The 20,565-nt window shown below is 31.4% G+C and overlaps 2 protein-coding genes across 2 annotated transcripts; both read left to right on the top strand.

Annotated features, from left to right (window-relative positions):
* Window positions 1-13,391: 13,391 nt before the first annotated feature.
* Window positions 13,392-14,480, top strand: LOC139866642 (uncharacterized). The gene is made up of 4 exons (XM_071854932.1): window positions 13,392-13,411; window positions 13,496-13,785; window positions 13,905-14,338; window positions 14,430-14,480. The coding sequence occupies exons 1-4, from the start codon at window positions 13,392-13,394 to the stop codon at window positions 14,478-14,480; spliced, it is 795 nt and encodes a 264-aa protein (XP_071711033.1).
* A 1,062-nt stretch (window positions 14,481-15,542) lies between these two features.
* Window positions 15,543-17,121, top strand: LOC139866641 (uncharacterized). The gene is made up of 3 exons (XM_071854931.1): window positions 15,543-15,756; window positions 16,095-16,410; window positions 16,512-17,121. Exons 1-3 carry the CDS (start codon window positions 15,543-15,545, stop codon window positions 16,834-16,836), a joined length of 855 nt encoding a protein of 284 aa, XP_071711032.1. The 3' UTR covers window positions 16,837-17,121.
* Window positions 17,122-20,565: the final 3,444 nt, after the last annotated feature.

Below are 20,565 nucleotides of genomic sequence, written 5' to 3'. Positions count from 1 at the left end.
TACATAATACCTTTCACGTCTCAAACCTTAAGAAGTGTCTTGTAAAGGAAGACCTTACCATTCCTCTCGAAGAAATCCATGTCGACGAGAAACTACAATTTGTCGAAGAACCAATCGAAATCATGGACCGTGAAGTTAAACAGCTCAAACAGAGCAATATACCGATTGTTAAGGTTCGTTGGAATGCTAGAAGAGGTCCCGAGTTTACTTGGGAACGAGAGGATCAGATGAAGCAAAAGTATCCACACTTGTTTCTTGATGACGCAAAATAGGTACAATTTTAAAATTTCGGGACGAAATTTATTTAACGGGGAGGTAATGTAACGACCCGCATTTTTTCGATCATACTATACTTATAAGATTAATATTTACATAAATTAAACCTTGCCAACATGATAAGCAATCCAAATTGTCGAGACTGATATTTCCGAAAAGAGTTTTACACAACGTTTGACCGTCTAGTTTGACCGATGATATCACGAACTATACAATATATGATAATTATACGTTTGTGTATATAAATGTATATATACATATTTAACATGATTAATAAATGTTTTAATATCTCATTTTGTATTAATAACAACAAGTTATATGTGTATTTTGAAACTACTAACTTAAGTTTTCAAAACGATAACTATACGTAACGTTATTTGACATAAATACTTAAGACATATAATGTTTATACATATATTGTATAAGTAATGTATTTAATCACTTTTAAAGACTTAAATACATAAAATCATATAAGTGTATTCACCAAAGATAGCTATATTTGAATCCTCATTCCATTTTTCACAAAATTTCTATACGTATACCTAGAGTATTTGTACTCGTATCATACCAAGCTCCTATACGTATTTACTAATAGTAAATACACATCAAAATCACCACCTAACCAGCCATTATTCATGCCATGAGGGCTAGGTAATTACTTTTGGAAGCTTATTGACTAATTACATAAGATAACAAACTAAATTTTGTCCATGTCTACCTTAAGAACACGTTTTTAAGGAGCCTCATGTATCATCACTTTGATTCAACTTTCTCTTCCATTTTTATAGCAAAACACACACTCTTCCATAACCCTTAAACCCCTTAATCATCTCAGCTCACATCTATGAAGATCTAGCTTCAAAAACACTACTAAAACACCATAAGAAAACCATACAAAAACACTTCAAGAAAACCCTCCAAGAACACCAACTTACTTCCAATCTTTCATCCACTTCTATCACCCTTTTGATTCTAGCTTCTTACTTCTCTTTTACAGCAACTTCATCCAAGGAACTTGAGGTAGAATATATGTTCATAACCTTATTCGATTCATATATATATAGCTATCATATTTTGTGGTATACAAGTTTAACAACAAGAACATAGTTTGAATGTTTTCAAACTTGTTTGCAAACTAAATAGATCCTTCTAACTTAACTTTTAAAATACTTCAAGACCTGTAATATAACTTATGTATATGCTAATTTAACAAGGTAAAACTTGGTTTTTCAAAGTATAAGTATTTTTAGAAAAATGGTCATTAAATGATTTTGTTGTAACGAAAATGATTAACTTCATAAGTTTCACTAAAGTTTGACCTATGCCGTGTGATTTTGAATACAAACTAAGGTATTTACAGTTCATAGTCTTAAAGAGGGACTCGATCCAAGGAGATGGCAAGTTGAATCAACGAAAACGGACTTGTAACGAAGAAACTATGACCGAAACAAAATTGGTTATCCAAGGCTTAAATGACTTCGGGATTCATTGGAAAAATTTACATAAAATCACATACTTCTAAGATAACATGATATTTTATATATATGTACTTATAATTCAATTTTATATGGTTCAGGATCACCCGTAAACAACACGAGAAGATTAATCATAAGATCCCATGATTGTACGCAACACGTCATTTGACAACACCGGTACCATGGGTCAAGATTAATCTCGACCAATACATATACGATGGGGTTTTATTTATTTTGTTGGGGGTTTTATTTATTTCATTGCGGGTATATTAAACATCTAAAAATGAACCATTAAAATTGAATTACTAACATCGGACTGCTAACTTCGGACTAAGGAAATATTCAAAGTATTAAAAGTATAACAAGTATATATATATATGTAACGTTTGTTTAAAATGAAAACATATTGATATATTATATATGGATAGGTCCGTGATATCAACCGGAAGACCGAGTCAAATTATATATATCATCAAGACAAGTGTGAGTATATAGTCCCACTTTTAAACTCTAAATATTTCGGGATGAGAATACATGTATTTTATGTTTTACGATATGGACACAAGTAACTGAAAAATATATTCTACGTTGAGTTGTACCACTGGCATACTTCCCTGTAGCTTGGTAACTAATATTTACAGCGGTATTGTAAACGCGAATCCTGTTGATAGATCTATCGGGCCTGACAACCCCAACCGGACTGGACGACCAGTATTCAACGGTTGCACAGTACTTCGTTTTTGTGACTACACTTGGTACGGTGTAGTAAGATTTCATATTAAAGGGAATATGCGACGTGAAAATGTTAAGTATGGTTACCGAGTGCTCAACCACTTAGAATACTTTTATTAAACTGATTATATACGAAATCTTGTGGTCTATATATATATTGCAGCCGGCATTAAACCTATATCTCACCAACTTTATGTTGACCTTTTTAAACATGTCTATTCTCAGGTGATTTCTAAAGCTTCCGCTGCATCATGTTGGATCTAACCAGGATCTTGCGTACGCATGTTTGTGTCAAAAATAAAACTGCATATCCAAGATGTTGTACTGTAAAATATGCTAGAAACCGTGTTGTTGTCATCATTTGTAAAGTTTGTAAGTCGAAGATTATCGCTAAACGTTAATCTTCTTTTTATTGTCTTAAGTTTGTAACAAAAATAATGGTTATGGTTTGTAATGTATAATATATGCAGTTTTCTTTCAAAAATGTCTCATATAGAGGTCAATACCTCGCAATGAAATCATACGTTATCTAACGCGTTCTTATGGTTAAGGACGGGTTATGACATTAATCATATAACTAAAATTATAATTTCACTACTAGTTATAATAATAATGATATTGGTAATGATAATAATAATATTAGTGATTTTAATAGTAATTAAATATATTAAACTTTATATTTATATATATTATATGGTAATATTAGTGGTACTGATATTAATATTAATATCAATATTTATTTTTTTAATCATAATGGAAATAATAATAATAATCATAATATTTATAATTCTAAATAATAGTTATACCAACAATAATTATAATACAAATACATAATGATAACAATTATAATAACAAGCTCAAACTGCTGTGGAAAGAAATCCACATGATCAACAATTAAGGGTTGAGGCTGTTCAGGTTCTTAAGGATTATAAAGAAGCTGTGGATGATGAATTTAAAATTCTGAGACAAAAAGTTAAGTTGAAATGGCTTATGGATGGTGATAAGAATTCTAAATATTTTCATAGCATTTTGAAAGCTAGAAGAAATAAAAGTAAAGTAGATAGCATTTGTGATGAACAAGGGCAAAGGTTTTTTGGGGATGATGTTCCTATTAAGTTTGTTGAGCATTTTAGGACATTTTTGAGTGCTGGAGATGATGTGAAATCTTTAAACAGTGTTGGAGATATTTTTACTAAAGTCCTGTCTAATGAAGAAGCTTTGTACATGGTTAGGAATGTGACTAATGAAGAGATTAAAAGGGCTATTTTGATATTGACATTGATAAAGCTTCTGGGCCAGATGGCTACACTGCAGGTTTCTTTAAAAAGGCTTGGAATATCATTGGAGAGGATGTTTGTACTGCAGTGAAAGAATTTTTTGATACTGGCATGATGTTGGGTGAAATTAATGCCACTTTAATTGCACTTGTTCCTAAAATAGATACTCCTAACAAAGTGTCTGATTTCAGGCCTATTGCATGTTGCAATGTGATTTATAAGGGCATAAGTAAAATTGTTACAGATAGAATGAAAGCTAGCCTGCAGAAGATTGTTAGTGCCAATCAGAGTGCTTTTGTTCCTGACAGATCCATTCAAGACAACATTCTGCTTACACAGGAATTATTAAAGGGATATAATAGATTAAGAGGTCCTAAGAGGTGTGCTATGAAGATTGATATCCAGAAAGCCTATGATACTATGAATTGGAATTTTTTAGAGCAGATCCTTTTGAAGTTTGGATTTCATACTAAAATGGTCAAATGGGTCATGACATGTGTTACTTCTGCTTCTTTTTCAGTATGCATTAATGGAGAGATTCAGGTTTTTTTTTAAAAGTGGAAGAGGCTTGAGACAAGGTGACCCTATGTCTCCTTACTTATTTACTTTGGTGATGGAAGTTCTCACTTTAATAATGGCTAAGCATATCAAAGAGTCTAGAGATTTCAAGTATCATTTTGGATGTAAGAAGATAAAGTTATCTCATATGTGTTTTGCTGATGACCTCCTTATGATGTGTAAAGGAGATTATAAATCTGTGCTTGTAATGAAGAAAGGATTGGAGGAGTTTAGTACTGTTTCAGGGTTGTTCCCTAATCTCCAAAAAAGTACCATATTTTTTGGAAGTGTGTCTATTCCAGAAAAGAATGCAATTTTGGACCTATTGCCTTTTAATGTTGGAAAGCTGCTTATGAAGTATCTTGGTGTGCCTTTACTTGCAAAGAGGCTTGGTGTTAGTGATTGTAAAGTGCTTGTTGATAAAGTCAAAGATAAAGTCCATAACTGGAGAAACAAGAAACTGACATATGCTGGTAGATTACAGCTTATTAGTTCTGTTTTAGCTTCCATGCAGGTGTACTGGGCATCTGTATATTTGATCCCTCAGGCTATTATCAAAGATATTGAGAAGTTAATGAAGAATTTCCTTTGGAATCAAGCTCAAACTAGTAATGGAAAAGCAAAAGTTTCCTGGAAATTGATATGCAGACCAAAAAGTCAAGGTGGCTTGGGGATTAAACCTCTGAGACAGTGGAATGAAGTTTTGTTGGTTAAGCAAATCTGGAAAATTGTGACCCAAAAAGACTCCATTTGGTGGCAATGGGTCAATACTGTCAAATTAAAAGGAAGTAGCTTTTGGGACATTAAGCAGGGTTCAAATGATAGTTGGGGTTGGAAACAACTTCTTGTTATGAGAGATAGAGTTAAAGATCATATTTTTAAAGATCAAAATGGAGTTTTCTGGTGGATGTCTAACCAAAATGAGCAAAAAAGATATTCTACAAATCAAGTTTGGAAAGATCTAAGACCTGTTGATGAATGTGTTTCATGGCATAAAGTTGTTTGGTATCCTCAGATTACTCCCAAGCATGCATTTATATTTTGGCTTGCTGTGCAGAAAAGGTTAACTACTCAAGATAGACTGATGAAATGGTACCCTGAAAGGAGTTTAAATGTGTTTTCTGCAATACTGTTGAAGATTCTCATAAGCACTTATTTTTTGAATGTGATTTTCCAAGGCAGGTGTGGGAAGAAATTAAAAAGTTGCTGATTTTAAGAGGATTGCAGAATGATTTGGATCAAATTATTTGTGAAATGGCTAAGTTTCAAGCTCATAAGAATATTTTGAGCATTGTTAATAATATGGCAGTTGCTGCAGTGGTATATTGGGTCTTGATTGAAAGAAATAATAGATGTTTTAGGGGTGTGATAAAAAGTGTGGATGAAGTATGCAATGAAGTGAAGAGCTTTATTAAGTTAAAAGTCTGTAGTTTGAAAGTGAAAGCTACCAATAATGTGATGACTGTTGCTAGGAAGTGGGATTTGCAATGGAAGAATGATGGGCTTGTTATGGTTTAGTTTTCATATCTTTGTTTGTTCTTGTATGGGCTTGTGTTGTATTTCGGGTTAGGATATTCCCTGCCTTTGTATTGTAAGTTTTTATGTGTTAATATAAGTTTGCCTTTGAAAAAAAAAATAATAAAAAATAAAAATTATAATAACTGATAATATTTAGATTACGATTATTATATATATATATATATATATATATATATATATATATATATATATATATATATATATATATATATATATATATATATATAACTGATATTGATTTTGATATTAGTGTTAGTATTATAATGAAAGTAATAACATGGTTATTATATCGACTATATTCTTAACTTGTATTTACACTTTATATATACAATTTATTAATTATGTAGTATTTAATAATTATATATATAGTAGCTTACATTGAGTAATAAATTCTTACATATATACATATTATAATAATTATCTATAGAAATCATACATATATATATGAATTCATTTTAAGTACAACATAATGATTTTATATCTTATTTTACATATTTAATTTTTAAATATTTAAATTATAATTTATAATATCAAATTATTATATATAATACATTTATGTATATATACATATTTATTTACAAATAATTATTCGTGAATCATCGGGATTAGTGAAAGGTCAAATGTATACATGAACACAGTTCAAAGGTTTTGAGACTTCAACATTATAGACTTTGCTTATCGTGTCGAAACCATATAAGATTCAAGTTTAAATTTGGTCAGAAATTCCCGGGTCATCACAGGCACACCATAACTGAATATCAAATTCCATGGTTTTTGACGTTTGATGATTTCTACATATAGACAATCACCGTAATTAATAGTTTACAATACTACATCCGTTGATAATGCAGTCAAACTAAGATACATAGTGATGATTTTGTGAATGCAACGTTTTCTCGAATAAAGCATGTATGACTCCATGCACATAGCTTGTATCACATATAAGCAAACAGCGGAAGATTTCTAGGAACCTGAGAATAAACATGCTTAAAAGTGTCAACACAATGGTTGGTGAGTTCATAGTTTTAATGTTGCGCATAATCCGTATATAAAGGTGGATCACAAATTTCAGTTGTTTCATCCAGAAACGTTTATCAAAATATTCTACAAGATTGAGCACCCTGGTAACTAAGCTTTAACGTTATAATAAATACCCCTGTTTTAACATACATGCAACCAACATGTACAATACACGCAATCCAACGTGTACTAACCTCAAATAGCATACGTCTCTTTTATAGTTCAGGCTAAGGTTTCTATACCTGGAACAGACGGGGATGTCAAGCCCTATGGATCTATAGACAACTACTCGTGCCCACCAGTTCTTATAACCAGCAGCTACTAGTTACCAAAGCTAAGGGATTTTTGGTTCAAACTCGATGTAGAATTTAGTATGTACTTGTATCCATTGCGTTTAAAATAAAGTGCATGTATTCTCAGCCCAAAAATATAGATTGCAAAAGCAATTAAAAAGGGAGCAAATGAAACTCACCTTAGCAGTACATAAATTCATTCATCGAAATGTGACCGAAACTCGGAATGCAAAGTAACCATAGATCTCAACCTAGAGAATATATGTTGGTCAATAGATGTTTATCAAGCTAGGTCAGGTCATAGTGTATCACAATCCTAATGCTCGAGACCGACATGCAGAAGTTAACAAAAGTCATCTCAAAAGTCAACCTGACCCAAAATGATCTTTAAATCTATACATGTTTATTAACATAGTATAAGTCTTGATAATTGAACGAATTTATAGTTTATCAAACTCAAAATATTATTTATTTCAGGAGCTATATTATATTTGAATTATCATGGCAATCGAACATGATTTTCATATAGTTTTCCAATACTTGAAAAATCAGATTATAGTGTTTATAAAGCTTTAAAACATGATAAGACAGTCAACTTTGACAATTGTTCAACAAGACGAGACGTGCCTTATATAGAAATTCATTTTCTCGATTAGTAATATTTGAAAATTCAATTTATCAATCTTATAAACAAGTTGTTTAAATATCAATTGCAGATTCAAAAGCAATTTCAATTAATGTTAATTATAATTTAGTTGACCATAACTTTTAATCCGTTCCTCGAAAACACACGATTTCTAAATGAAAAGTTATTAATTTTTTGACAGCTTTCCAACGACATGCATATTATATACCTTTTATCAGTAGCATACTGTCATGCCCGGAAATTTCGATCAAATTTAAACTATGATAATTCCGACAAGATAAGCAAATTGATGTGTTGCATTAAAATATTTTTTTCATACATTTAATTAACCATTGGACTTTACCCTACGATTCACGAACAACCTATAATTTAAAACTCGAACTCGTCATGATTTATATATGAAATGATAAAAATTTACTATTAAACGATGCTATTTCAAATTAAAAATTTTACACATTAAGTCGTTTTATTTTTATGATATAATTTTTATAATTTTTTTTAAGAAACGAAGTTAAATTAAAAATGTACAATTTGTAAAGCACAACGTACAACAACATGTAGCTTAAATAGTTGAATCGAAATTAATTCATTTACTATTCATATGAATAGTAAATGAAATGAAATTAATTAATTTACTATTCACATGAAAGTGACATAATAGAAATTATTAATTATAAGTTACATAATATACCCCTGAAGTATTTAATAAATATGACTTTTTAAGAGTTTACGATTCAAATTTGATTCTAAATTTATTATTATATTATTATATTTTATTTCAATATTATTATATTATTATATTTATTATATTATTATATTATTATATTAAAATTTATATTATATTATATATCTTTGTCCAGTCAAAAACTACAAAAACACATATTACGCTTATAAACTTTATAAATGAACCTTTTTACAACTAATTTCATATAGCTTAAGACCAAAACAGATATATATGTATTTCAAATATAAAAAGTGGAATTTTTACTCATACTTTTACCCGTCAATTATTAGCAACAAGAGTACGAAATACCGGTCTGTGAAAACTGTCGGCAGATATTATTGAATTCTAATTCACACGTTTGATTCCTTTTATTATTATATTATTTTAATATTATTATATTATTACTTTATTATAATATTATAATATTATTTTTTATTTCAATATTATTAAATTATTATATTTATACTATATATATGGAACGATTATGTTTCTGGTTCAATTGATTCACATAAATAGATATAGATATATTACTCCGTAGTACCAAATTCTTATTATTACTCTTAATATTATTATTAGTATTATTATTAAGTAGTATCATTAATATTAGTATTAGTAATATACATAAAATACTACGACGAGGTTATGTTCAGGTGATATCAAAATGGATTTTTCAAATGGGTTAAAGCTAAGGAATTCATGGGTATTAAAAAAGGAAGTTATGGGTATTGATCGGGGGTATTGTTCGTGAATTAAAGGTCAACCTTGCATTTATCATTTTCGATGTGTCTGCATACTTTTCCAGCAATATTGAACCACAATATTGATACGTGAGTTTTCATAGCTCCCTTTATATATATATTTTTAGGCTGAGAATACATGCGTATTTTATAACTGTTTTACGAAATGGACACAAGTACTAAAAACATATTCTACGTTGAGTTGTACCACTTTGCATATTTTTCCCTAATAGCTTGGTAACTAATATTTACATGTTGTAAGAGCATGTAAGCTCGAATCCTATTGATAGATCTATCGGGTTCGACAACCCCAACCGGGCTAGTCGCTCTAGTATCGTAAACGGTTGCATAGTACTTCATTTTTACTACACTTGGTACAGTGTAGGGAGATTTCATAATAAAGGGAATATGCCACATTAATTGTTAAGTATGGTTATCGAAGCGCTCAACAACTTATAGAATACTTTTATACACTTGCGAGTGTACGAATATTTATGGAAACTGAAATCTTGTGGTCTATTACTATTACGGAAATGATTGATTATGATAAACTATGAACTCACCAACCTTTTTGGTTGACACTTTTAAGCATGTTTATTCTCAGGTATATAGAAGCTTCCGCTGTTTAACTGCTATGTGCATGGAGTCTTACATGGCATATTTTTCAAGGAAACTTTGCATTCATACATTAATATGTATTATATTTTGACTGTTTAGTCAACTGATGTATTATTATGAACTATCATTTATTGAGATTGTCTATATGTAGAAATCACCATAGGTCGAAAACATTTATGTACATGCTTTAAAAATGTATAATGATTTAAAAACTTTCTTATATAGAAAGCGCGTCTTTTGAAATGAATGCAATGTTTGTAAAATGTATCATATAGAGGGCAAACCTCGCAATGGGACCGATGAATGATGTGCTGCGTCAATAGGAATTTTGGCGGGTCGTCACACATACATATCAAATTCGTGATTCATCATAAACTATCTAACGACAAAATTAAAGCATACAAGCATGCATAAACATATATACTCGAGCACTAGACATAGATACACTATTAATATATAAAAGATAAGATATGAATGCTCACGTATCAATATTGTGATTCAATATTGCAGGAAAGTACGTAGACACAACGGAGATGATAAACACTAGGTTTATCTTGCGAACAATACCCACGACCATTACTCATAACCTCCATAGCTATAACCCATAGTTTCCTTAGCTTAAACTCGTTTGAAAACTCGTTTTGAAATCGTTCGAGCATACTCCCGTCGTAATATTTTATGTATAATACTACTAATAATAATAAGATTAATAATATTAATAATAATAATAATAATAATAATAATAATAATAATAATAATAATAATAATAATAATATAAGTAATAAATATAATACAGTGTAATATATGTGTGTGTGTGAAGAACAGAATTCGATCGAGCTTTATAGAGTTTTCCTGATTCTGATGCCCATGCGATCGCACGGGCTTCCAGTGCAAATGCCATGCGATCGCATGGCCTGCCTGGACAGCTCACTTTCGTTTATTTTCTTGCTTGTCGACATATTATTATATATATATATATATATATATATATATTATATTAATTATATATATATATTATATTAAATTCATGTGCATAGTTGACTTGAAATTTTAAGCCCGATATCTTGTACGTTTACGTTCGACTTATGTCCCGGTTCCGGTTTTTCGAACGTTCTTTCGTATACTTAGAAAACTTGCACTTTACGTTTCGTGACTCATACCTTTGACAAAATATAAACTTAAATTATCAATAAACTATATTACTCGAAGTGTCACTTTAACGTTCGAGTGTTTTGGTCACTTGATTCTTAAAAACATCGTCTCGTTATCTATTAAAGTATATTAATAATATCAAAACGTTTTATATCTAAATTACTATTATATATTATCACATTGTAAAATAAAAATATAAATTTGTACACCTTAAATATAAACGAAATATTTATTTAAATATAAAGCCATAAACGAGTGTTATTATCAAACACAAAAATATTTTTTGAATCTACATATACACTATATATAAATCTATTTTAAATACACGTTGCAGGTTATTTTATATATCTAATTCCAAATATAATCAAAAGGGAAAGATTTTCTAAATCGAAGTGGACCTCACAACAGAGACCCGTAACAATCATATTAGGTGCTATTAAAATATCTTCTACTTCGATCATTTGATAATATCCTTTAATTCCGTCATATAAAACATATATTGAGACAAATACGTTTAATGTAAAGTATTATACATTTAATACTTTGTTAACGTTTTCCAATTAAAATAACTATATATATTATATACATATCTATACACATAAATGTTCGTGAATTGATTATATGAACACAGTTCGAAGTTTTTGAGATTTCAACATTACAGACTTTGCTTATCGTGTCGAAAACATATAAAGATTAGGTTTAAATTTGGTTGGAAATTTTCGGGTTGTCACAACTATGCACGTAAATATAATATAATATTTAAATAATTATAAAGATTATATATATATATATATATATATATATATATAATTAATTAATTAATTAATTTAATTATATGAGTGTCGGCAGAGTAAAATGAAAACTTGTGAGCTGGAATTGAGAGCCATGTGATCACATGGCCAATGGCCCTTCAATCCATGCGATCGCATGGGTGGTTGGTGGTTGGAACATCTATAAATCAAGCTCGATTTCATTCAATCAATTTGACTCCGTAAAAATTTTATTATATATATTATTATTATTTTTATTATTATTATTATTAGTATTATTATTAAGTATTTTACATAAAATATTACGACGGGGTTATGAGCGAGTTATTTTCAAAATTGGTTTTCGAGCGGGATAGAGCTAAGGAAATTATGAGTTATAGCTATGGAAGTTATGGGTATTGTTCGGGGGTATTGTTCGTGAATCAAAGGATAACCTTTCATTTGTCATCTCTGTTGCGTCTGCATACTTTTCCTACAATATTGAACCACAATATTGATACGTGAGTTTATAGATCCCTTTTTAAATGCTTTAAACATTTTTGGCTGAGAATACATACACTTTATTTTATACGCAATGGACACAAGTACATACTTAACTCTACACTGAGTTTAAACCAAAAATCTCTTAGCTTTGGTAGCTAGTAACTGCCGGTTATAAGAACTGGTGGGCGCGAGTAGTTGTATATGGATCCATAGGGCTTGCATCCCCGTCTGTTCCAGGTATAGAAACCCTAGTCTGTACTATAAAACAGACGTATGCTATTTGAGTTTAGTACACGTTGGTTTACATGTATTGTACATGTTGGTTGCATGTATGTTAAAACAGGGGTACTTATTATATATACGTTAAGTTTAGTTACCAGGGTGCTCAATTTCGTAGAATATTTTGATAAACGTTTTGGATGAAATAACTGAAATCTTGTGATCCACCTTTATATACAGAGTATGCGTAATATTAAAACTATGAACTCACCAACCTTTGTGCTGATACTTTTAAGCATGTTTATTCTCAGGTTCCTAGAAGTCTTCCGCTGTTTGCTTATACGTTATACAAGCTATGTGCATGGAGTCATACATGCTTTATTCGAGAAAACTTTGCATTCACAAAATCATCACCATGTATCTTATTTTGACTGCATTGTCAACGGATGTATTATTGTAAACTATTATTTACGGTGATTGTCTATATGTAGAAATCATCAGATGTCAAAAACCTTGGAATTAGATATTCATTTATGATGTTTCTTTTCAAAAGAATGCAATGTTTACAAAACGTATCATGTAGAGGTCAAAACCTCACTATGAAATCAATGAATAACGTACCGCGTCAATAGCGATTTTGGCGGGTCGTTACAGTTTCTATATAGGGTTTTCGTATTTTATATATATATATATATATATATATATATATATATATATATATATATATATATATATATATATATATATATATATATATATATATATATATATATATATATATATATCCATTAACATCTTCACAGTGGGAAAGCCTTCAGTAAAAATAATCGTACTGATAGAGAAGTCACATGTAGAACGCAAACTTCGTCAATATGACGAGATCTTATACAAAGTGAGTATCGATCATGATGTGTTTGGATCGTTGACATTGAACCTAAGATATAGATACTGACATTTTTACATTAGATAAGAGTAGGAGTTGTGTGTTTCATAAGATTGGTGATGGATTAAAAACTTCTGCTTGGCATGATAAGTGGAATGTTATTGGTCCTTTAAATGATATAGTTAGTGCAAGAGATCTTTATGATGCAAGGTTTTCAAAGGATTTAAAAGTGGCTGACTTGATTCAAGATAATAAGTGGGTGTGGCCTGATGATTGGTTGATAAGATTTCCTTGGTTGCAAATGCTACAAGTTCCAGTTTTTAATGCTAATATGAAAGATGAAGTGGTTTGGGTGACTAATGATGGGAGTAAAGTTAAATACAGTACTGCACAGGCATGGAGAGATTTGAAGGAAAATAATAATATTGTAAGGTGGCACCATGTGGTATGGTTTTCATGTAGTAACCCGAAAAGTCTTTTATCTTGTGGTTGGCAATTCTAGGCAAACTCATGACGCAAGATAGGATGCTGAAGTGGAATGCAACTGGTAACTATGCTTGTCCTCTTTGTGGTACATGCCCAGACTCTCACTCACATTTGTTCTTTGAATGTGTTTTTGCTAAAACGGTATGGATTAGTATGAAAAAGAAGAAGTTGTTTAGAGGGTTGAGTAATAATCTGGTAGATATTGTGCAAAATTTGGCAAATTATCATTTTAGAAAAGACATTTGGGGTGTTATTAATCGATTCACTGTTGCTGCTGTGGTGTACCATATTTGGCAAGAAAGAAATGGAAGAATTTTTAACAAGCCTCCAAGAAATGAAAATGATTTGGTGAAAATCATCAAAGACAATATTGAGATGCAGTTATTGACTCTAAAAGTCAAAGAGAATAATGCTGTGAAAGTTGCAGCTAAGGGGTGGGGTTTCATTTTGGTGAATGGAAAATTTCAGAAGAATTAAAGTGGGTTTGTCTTTTGCTGTTATGGCTGAGGCTATTTGTAGTTTGTTGCTTTTGATTTTGCAGTTTTCAATCTTTAGTGTTGCCTTTTTAGGTGTGCATGGGATATTTGTTTGATCCCTTGTATTTGTGTATGTTCTGTATCCTTGGTTTGATATAATATATATCTTTTTTGCCAAAAAAAAAAAAAAGAGTAGGAGTTGTGGGTTGGTGACATCTTTTTATTCCTCTGATACCATAAATGTTAAAAGAGATTAATACGTACATGTATAATTGTATAGACATTAAGGAGGACATGATATGCTTAGTCTCATTAAACCATAAGCTACGCTCTCACAACGAGAGCTTTTGTTGAACTACAACGACCACAACGATCCGTTGTACGGCCGTTGTAGTGGGCTACGTTGTCCAGTTGTGGCGGCAAACCACGAAGACTACAACGAATTATAGTGCCACGTGTCTTAATCTGATTGGTTGGTGCTATTTTCTTTTATTCCTTCATTCATTCATTACCAATTACGAAGTATATATTACCGTATCACCCACAACAATCCACAACACTAACTGCAATACAACAATTACTACAACACCCTCTCCATCCCACAACACTGTCACAACATTTACCATAACAAATTGTGTAAGGGCCCGTATATACATATATGTCCGCAAACAAAATTGAGGTCACCTAATACACTTTGAGTTGGTGTATGTTAGTTAAATATTAATACTACAGGGAATTACGTACCCAAAAAATTATATATAAAGATATAGATATAAATTAAATTTTATAACAAAAGTATTGTGTGTTGTACATGTGTTATACGGATTCATATAAAGGTGGCATAAATATGTAGTAAGCAAACAATGACATATCTGTTGTATTGTGTTGCTTGTCTAATGTACTGCACACCCCCTCAGCAACACAACAAATTTAGACAGTCCACTGCAGTGGACTCATTTGAGGTCTTACGTATGTATTATGTGTATGTATATAGTATGTATGTATGTAAAGAGAGATAGTGTTATATAGATAGAGAAACCCTTTCATAGGATTTATTCCCTAGCGCCTATAAACAAAGTTACTCCATAGGAACCCTATCTCCCCAACAACAAAAAAAGACTTGATTTTAAATGAGAGTGACTTAATTACTTTTTTTTAAAAAGACAGAGGAAAGTAAGATGATGATGGGTACAAGCAACAAAAGCAGCAGCAGCAGCAGCAGTAGTAATCTAAATCCTCCAAATGTATTCACAGCAACACAATGGGAAGAACTGGAACAACAAGCTTTAATTTATAAGTATATGATTTCAGGTGTTCCAGTCCCTTCTGATCTCATTTTATCTGTCAGAAGAAGTTTATACAATTCTACTTTTTCTTCTTCTTCTTCCTCCTCTTCTTCTTCACTGTCTCATCACCCCACCTGTAAGTCCTTTATTGTTTGTATTATTTATTAGATTAGAATTTTCTAGTTTATATACCCTAAGAGTAAACGTTAATTAAGAATCATTCAATGGCTTAATTTTCCATAAATAACATAGTAATTAATAATCGTATATTGGAAATTAATGAGTACTATATCAAATAATAAATTTTAAATTTTATGTTGAGATTAAACTATTAAATTTTTTTTTGTTAAGGTACTCTATATATTTTGGAAGAAAAAAAAAGGTACAGTAATTTTTTTTTTCTATGAAAGATTAAAGTGTTTATTATTATTATTGTTGTTGTAGTAGGAATGTGGGAAGGAAGTTTACAGTATAATCAGTTGTATGGATATGGAAGAAAAATAGATTTAGAACCAGGAAGGTGTAGAAGAACAGATGGTAAAAAATGGAGGTGTGCTAAAGAAGCTTATCCTGATTCTAAATACTGCGAAAAACACATGCACCGTGGTCGAAATCGTTCAAGAAAGCCTGTGGAATTTTCTTCATCATCTACTAGCATTACTACTGCAACAACTCTTAATGTTTCATCATCACCACCATCACTTACAATCTCCAATTCACTTGTTGATACCTCTAATCACACCAATATTATGGACTACAGGTTCTTAATTAATTTTTTCCTGTCTTTTTTTACTTATATTTTTATCTTTTTATTACTTTGTAATGTAAAATGTAAATATGTAATGTGGTGAATAAAAATAGGTACTTGCAAGGGATGAAGGATTTTGGGGATGATGGGAGATCAGCTGCAAACTACTTTCAACTAACTAATCATCAAATTAATTATTCTGATCAATTCAACTTTCAGAACCTCAATGAGCACCAAAACAAACAAGAGGAAGAACCCAAAAAATTAAATGAAACCAAACAACCATTTCACCACTTCCTTGCAACACCAAGAACCACACCTAACACTAACCATGAGCCTAATTGGGTTGATGTTGACCAACTCAATAACACACCAAAATTCTCTTTGTCCACCCAAGATCTTTTGGAATCCAAACCAACATCTTATTGGTACAAGTAGTAGTAGGATTAGTTATTAATGGAACTAGTGGTTTCGTAGGTCTTATTTTTCAAGAATGTGTGCTTATTGCATTGTTACAGAAGACTGCAAATGCAATTTAGTTTAGAGTTAGAATTAGAATTAGAATTTAGAATGGTGGGGGCAAGAAACAGAAGAAATAGATGTTGGGGGCCTGGGGGGTAAAATTGTTTGGAGTTCACTTGTCATTATCATAAAATTGTAACATGCCATGCCCCCCACAGATTTCACTTTTCAAATGTCTGAATGAATCTGAATCAATATAGTGTTACTACCACTGTGCATATCAATAGTGTATGGTATCCCACTGTGAATATCAATTTGAGTTCAAATTCAATTGAGGAATATGCCAATTCATTCAGTTTCAAAGTGGAATTTGTGTTATATTTGAACTGTGTTAAATAGTGCTGGCAGGCAGGTGGATATAGTTGAAAAGTACATTCAATGATATAGTGGGCACTCAGATATGAACTGTCTCCCTAATGCCTATTTCCCACAAAACTTTTTTTTATCTTCATGTATATCCATAATAATGTATAATGTATCCCTTTGATCCCCAAAAGGAAGTATATTACAAACTTATAAAAGGGCAATCATGAATAAAAAATTTAATATTGATTTATGTCAATACTTGTTGTAGGCCTCAAACTTAATGAGAAATAACAGTGATCACGTGACTAAGCAATTAGTACAAAAAAAGCATCATGTATGTTGGAGAAAGCTATCAAAGAACAAACAACATCCCATCCATTACAAGTCATGTGACCGATTCAAAACAAACAAACATGGAGTATAACAAATTTAAAGAGAAAAATTGACAAACAAAAATGACCCATTTACACCTTCCAAATGTGGAAACTAATAAAACAATGATATGATTTATGAAGTTGGTATCAACTGAAGAAATTAATTAACAAAATAAATACATACCCCAATAACATCTCTTTCCCAAGTAAGTAAACTGATTTAAGGGGAAAATCAAAAATTTTATTCCCAATTTTTTTGTTAATATCTATCATGTGCCTTGATCAATCTCCTCCTCTGAATTAACAAAAAAGTCAACACAAAAATTTGCAAGATCCCTGCCACACCGGTGAACATCAATCCAAGTTTCTTTCCGAAGTTGGATTTTTTTGGTGGTGGTGGTGGAGGTGGTGGGTGGCGTCTTTTATGATGTGATGTTAAGCCTGATGTGTTTCTTGAACCTGGAAAGTTATGTGTCTTTCTTGCCGGTGGTGGTGGTGGTGGTGATTGGATAGTTGCAGGTGGTGGTGGTTGAACTGGTGTTGGTGGTGGTGGAACTGGTGTTGGTGGTGGTGGTGGAAATGGTGTTGGTGTTGGTGGTGGTGGTGGTGGTGGAAATGGTGTTGGTGGTGGCTGGAAAGTTAGTTGTTGGGAATAAACTGAAAGCGCAAAAAATAAGAAAAAACCAAGAAAAGTCAACAAGGATTCCATGGTCTTCTACATAGGATATTTGATTAGATGTTTTTTTTTTTTTAAGAAATTGAGGAGGTTTTGGTAGCTGTGAAAGACTTGAATTACAATCAAAATGGGTCCAACTAAATGTTGACACCTTCATTTTTTCATTCAATGAGCATACAACCAGACAAACATGGCCAGTAAATCAATCACTTTTTAGTTTTAATATTTAATACGTGTTATAATTCAGTAGGCTTATAACTACTTTTAGTAGTTTAATTCTTGATGTTATAATTCAGTAGGCTTATAACTACCTTTAGTGATTTGATTCTTGATTTAGAATACTAATAATGAAATGTAAGAACAAAGATGATAATGGAGAGAAAGAAAGAAACACTTTGTAAGTGTGAGAAATGGTGCAAGTTTAATGCTTGCATTCATGGCTATTTATAGCAAAAATATCACAAGTTTAGGTAATACAATAATATTACTTTTGTGTATCAATAATTGACTATCCATTTATATATATATATTTATATATTATAACACTCCCCCTTGGATAGCAATTTTGTTTGTTGAAGATCAACTGTAAGTTACTGCCTCGTTAAAAACCTTACTAAAGAAAACCCAGTGGGAAAAACTTTAGCTAAGGGAAAAAGAGTGCAGCATGGAGTTGACTCCCCCTCAAGTAGACATCGCTTCAGTTGTTACATCTTTTGAACATGTCTCATGCCAATGTTATGAACGTGTGTTCTGAAAATAGCAGTTGGAAGTGCTTTCGTGAAAAGATCAGCAGAGTTTTTGCTGGATTGAACATATCTCATTTCAATCTCGTTGTCCTTAATGAGATTTTGAGTGTATGAGAAGAATCTAGGAGGTATGTGTTTGGTTCGGTCACTTTTGATATACCCTTCTTTCATCTGTGCTATGCAAGCTGCATTATCTTCATAGATAATTGTTGGACTTTTATCGCGTTCTAGTCCACAAGAATCAGTAATGATTTGTGTCATTTATCTCAACCAAAAACATTCCCGAGTAGCTTCATGTAATGCAATCACTTCGGCATGATTTGATGATGTAGCAACAAGTGTTTGTTTTTGAGAACGCCATGATATTGCAGTACCTCCATTTAGGAATACATATCCAGTTTGAGATTTAGCTTTATGTGGATCAGATAAATAACCTGCATCAGCATAACCAACCAAATCTTGTTTTGATTCGTTAGAATAAAATAATCCTAAATCAGTAGTTCCTCGAAGGTATCGAAATATGTGTTTGATCCCATTCCAGTGTCTTTTGGTAGGAGCAGAGATGAACCTTGCCAACAAATTAACTGCAAAAGAAATGTCAGGTCTTGTACAATTTGTAAGATACATAAGAGCTCCAATTGCACTAAGATATGGTACTTCTGGTCCAAGAATATCTTCATGATCTTCACATGGACGAAATGGATCAGTTTCAACATTGAGTGATCTAACAACCATAGGAGTACTTAATGGTTTTGCCTTGTCCATATTGAAACGTTTCAAAATCTTTTCAGTATATGTTGTTTGATGTACAAGTAAACCATTAGGCATATGCTCAATTTGTAAACCAAGGCAATACTTGGTTTTTCCGAGATCTTTCATTTCAAATTCTTTCTTTAGAAGTTGAATGGCTTCATAGATCTCTTTATTTGTACCTATGATGTTAAGATCATCAACATAAACAGCTATGATCACATATCCGGATGTTGTTTTCTTAATGAAAACACAAGGGCAAGTAAGGTTATTTGTATACCCTTTGCTTATCAAGTAATCACTTAATCGGTTATACCACATACGTCCCGATTGTTTTAACCCATATAAAGATCTTTGTAATTTAATCGAATACATTTCTTTGGGTTTTGCATTTGATGCTTCTGGTACCTTAAATCCTTCAGGTATCTTCATATATATATCACTATCAAGTGATCCATATAGGTAAGCAGTCACAACATCCATGAGATGCATTTCTAAATTTTTAGAAACTGCCAGACTGATTAAGTACCTAAAAGTAATTGCATCCATAACAGGGGAATAAGTTTCTTCATAATCAATTCCCGGTCTTTGAGAAAAACCTTGAGCTACAAGTCTAGCTTTATACCTTGTAACTTCATTTTTCTCATTTCTTTTTCGGACAAAAATCCATCTGTATCCTACAGGTTTCACATCTTTAGGAGTGAGAATGATGGATCCGAAAACTTTTTTTTTATTGAGTGATACTAATTCAGCTCGTATTGCTTCTTTCCATTGAGCCCAATCATGTCTATTT

The sequence above is a fragment of the Rutidosis leptorrhynchoides genome, chromosome 9 (genome assembly GCF_046630445.1).
Source record: "Rutidosis leptorrhynchoides isolate AG116_Rl617_1_P2 chromosome 9, CSIRO_AGI_Rlap_v1, whole genome shotgun sequence".
Taxonomy (NCBI): domain Eukaryota; kingdom Viridiplantae; phylum Streptophyta; class Magnoliopsida; order Asterales; family Asteraceae; genus Rutidosis; species Rutidosis leptorrhynchoides.
The sequence above is the reverse complement of the archived record's forward strand: the minus strand, read 5'-3'. Positions and strand labels throughout refer to the sequence as shown.

What these genes read in the sequence shown, in the direction of transcription:
- LOC139866642 (XM_071854932.1), top strand. Translation starts at nt 13,392, where the DNA reads ATGACGAGATCTTATACAAA. An exon ending in ATGACGAGATCTTATACAAA is followed by an intron (nt 13,412 to 13,495) that starts GTGAGTATCGAT and finishes AGATAAGAGTAG; the next exon opens with GAGTTGTGTGTTTCATAAGA. An exon ending in TGGGAGTAAAGTTAAATACA is followed by an intron (nt 13,786 to 13,904) that starts GTACTGCACAGG and finishes TGGCAATTCTAG; the next exon opens with GCAAACTCATGACGCAAGAT.
- LOC139866641 (XM_071854931.1), top strand. Translation starts at nt 15,543, where the DNA reads ATGATGATGGGTACAAGCAACAAAAGCAGCAGCAGCAGCAGCAGTAGT. An exon ending in TTCTTCTTCTTCTTCCTCCT is followed by an intron (nt 15,757 to 16,094) that starts CTTCTTCTTCAC and finishes TTGTTGTTGTAG; the next exon opens with TAGGAATGTGGGAAGGAAGT. An exon ending in ACCAATATTATGGACTACAG is followed by an intron (nt 16,411 to 16,511) that starts GTTCTTAATTAA and finishes GAATAAAAATAG; the next exon opens with GTACTTGCAAGGGATGAAGG.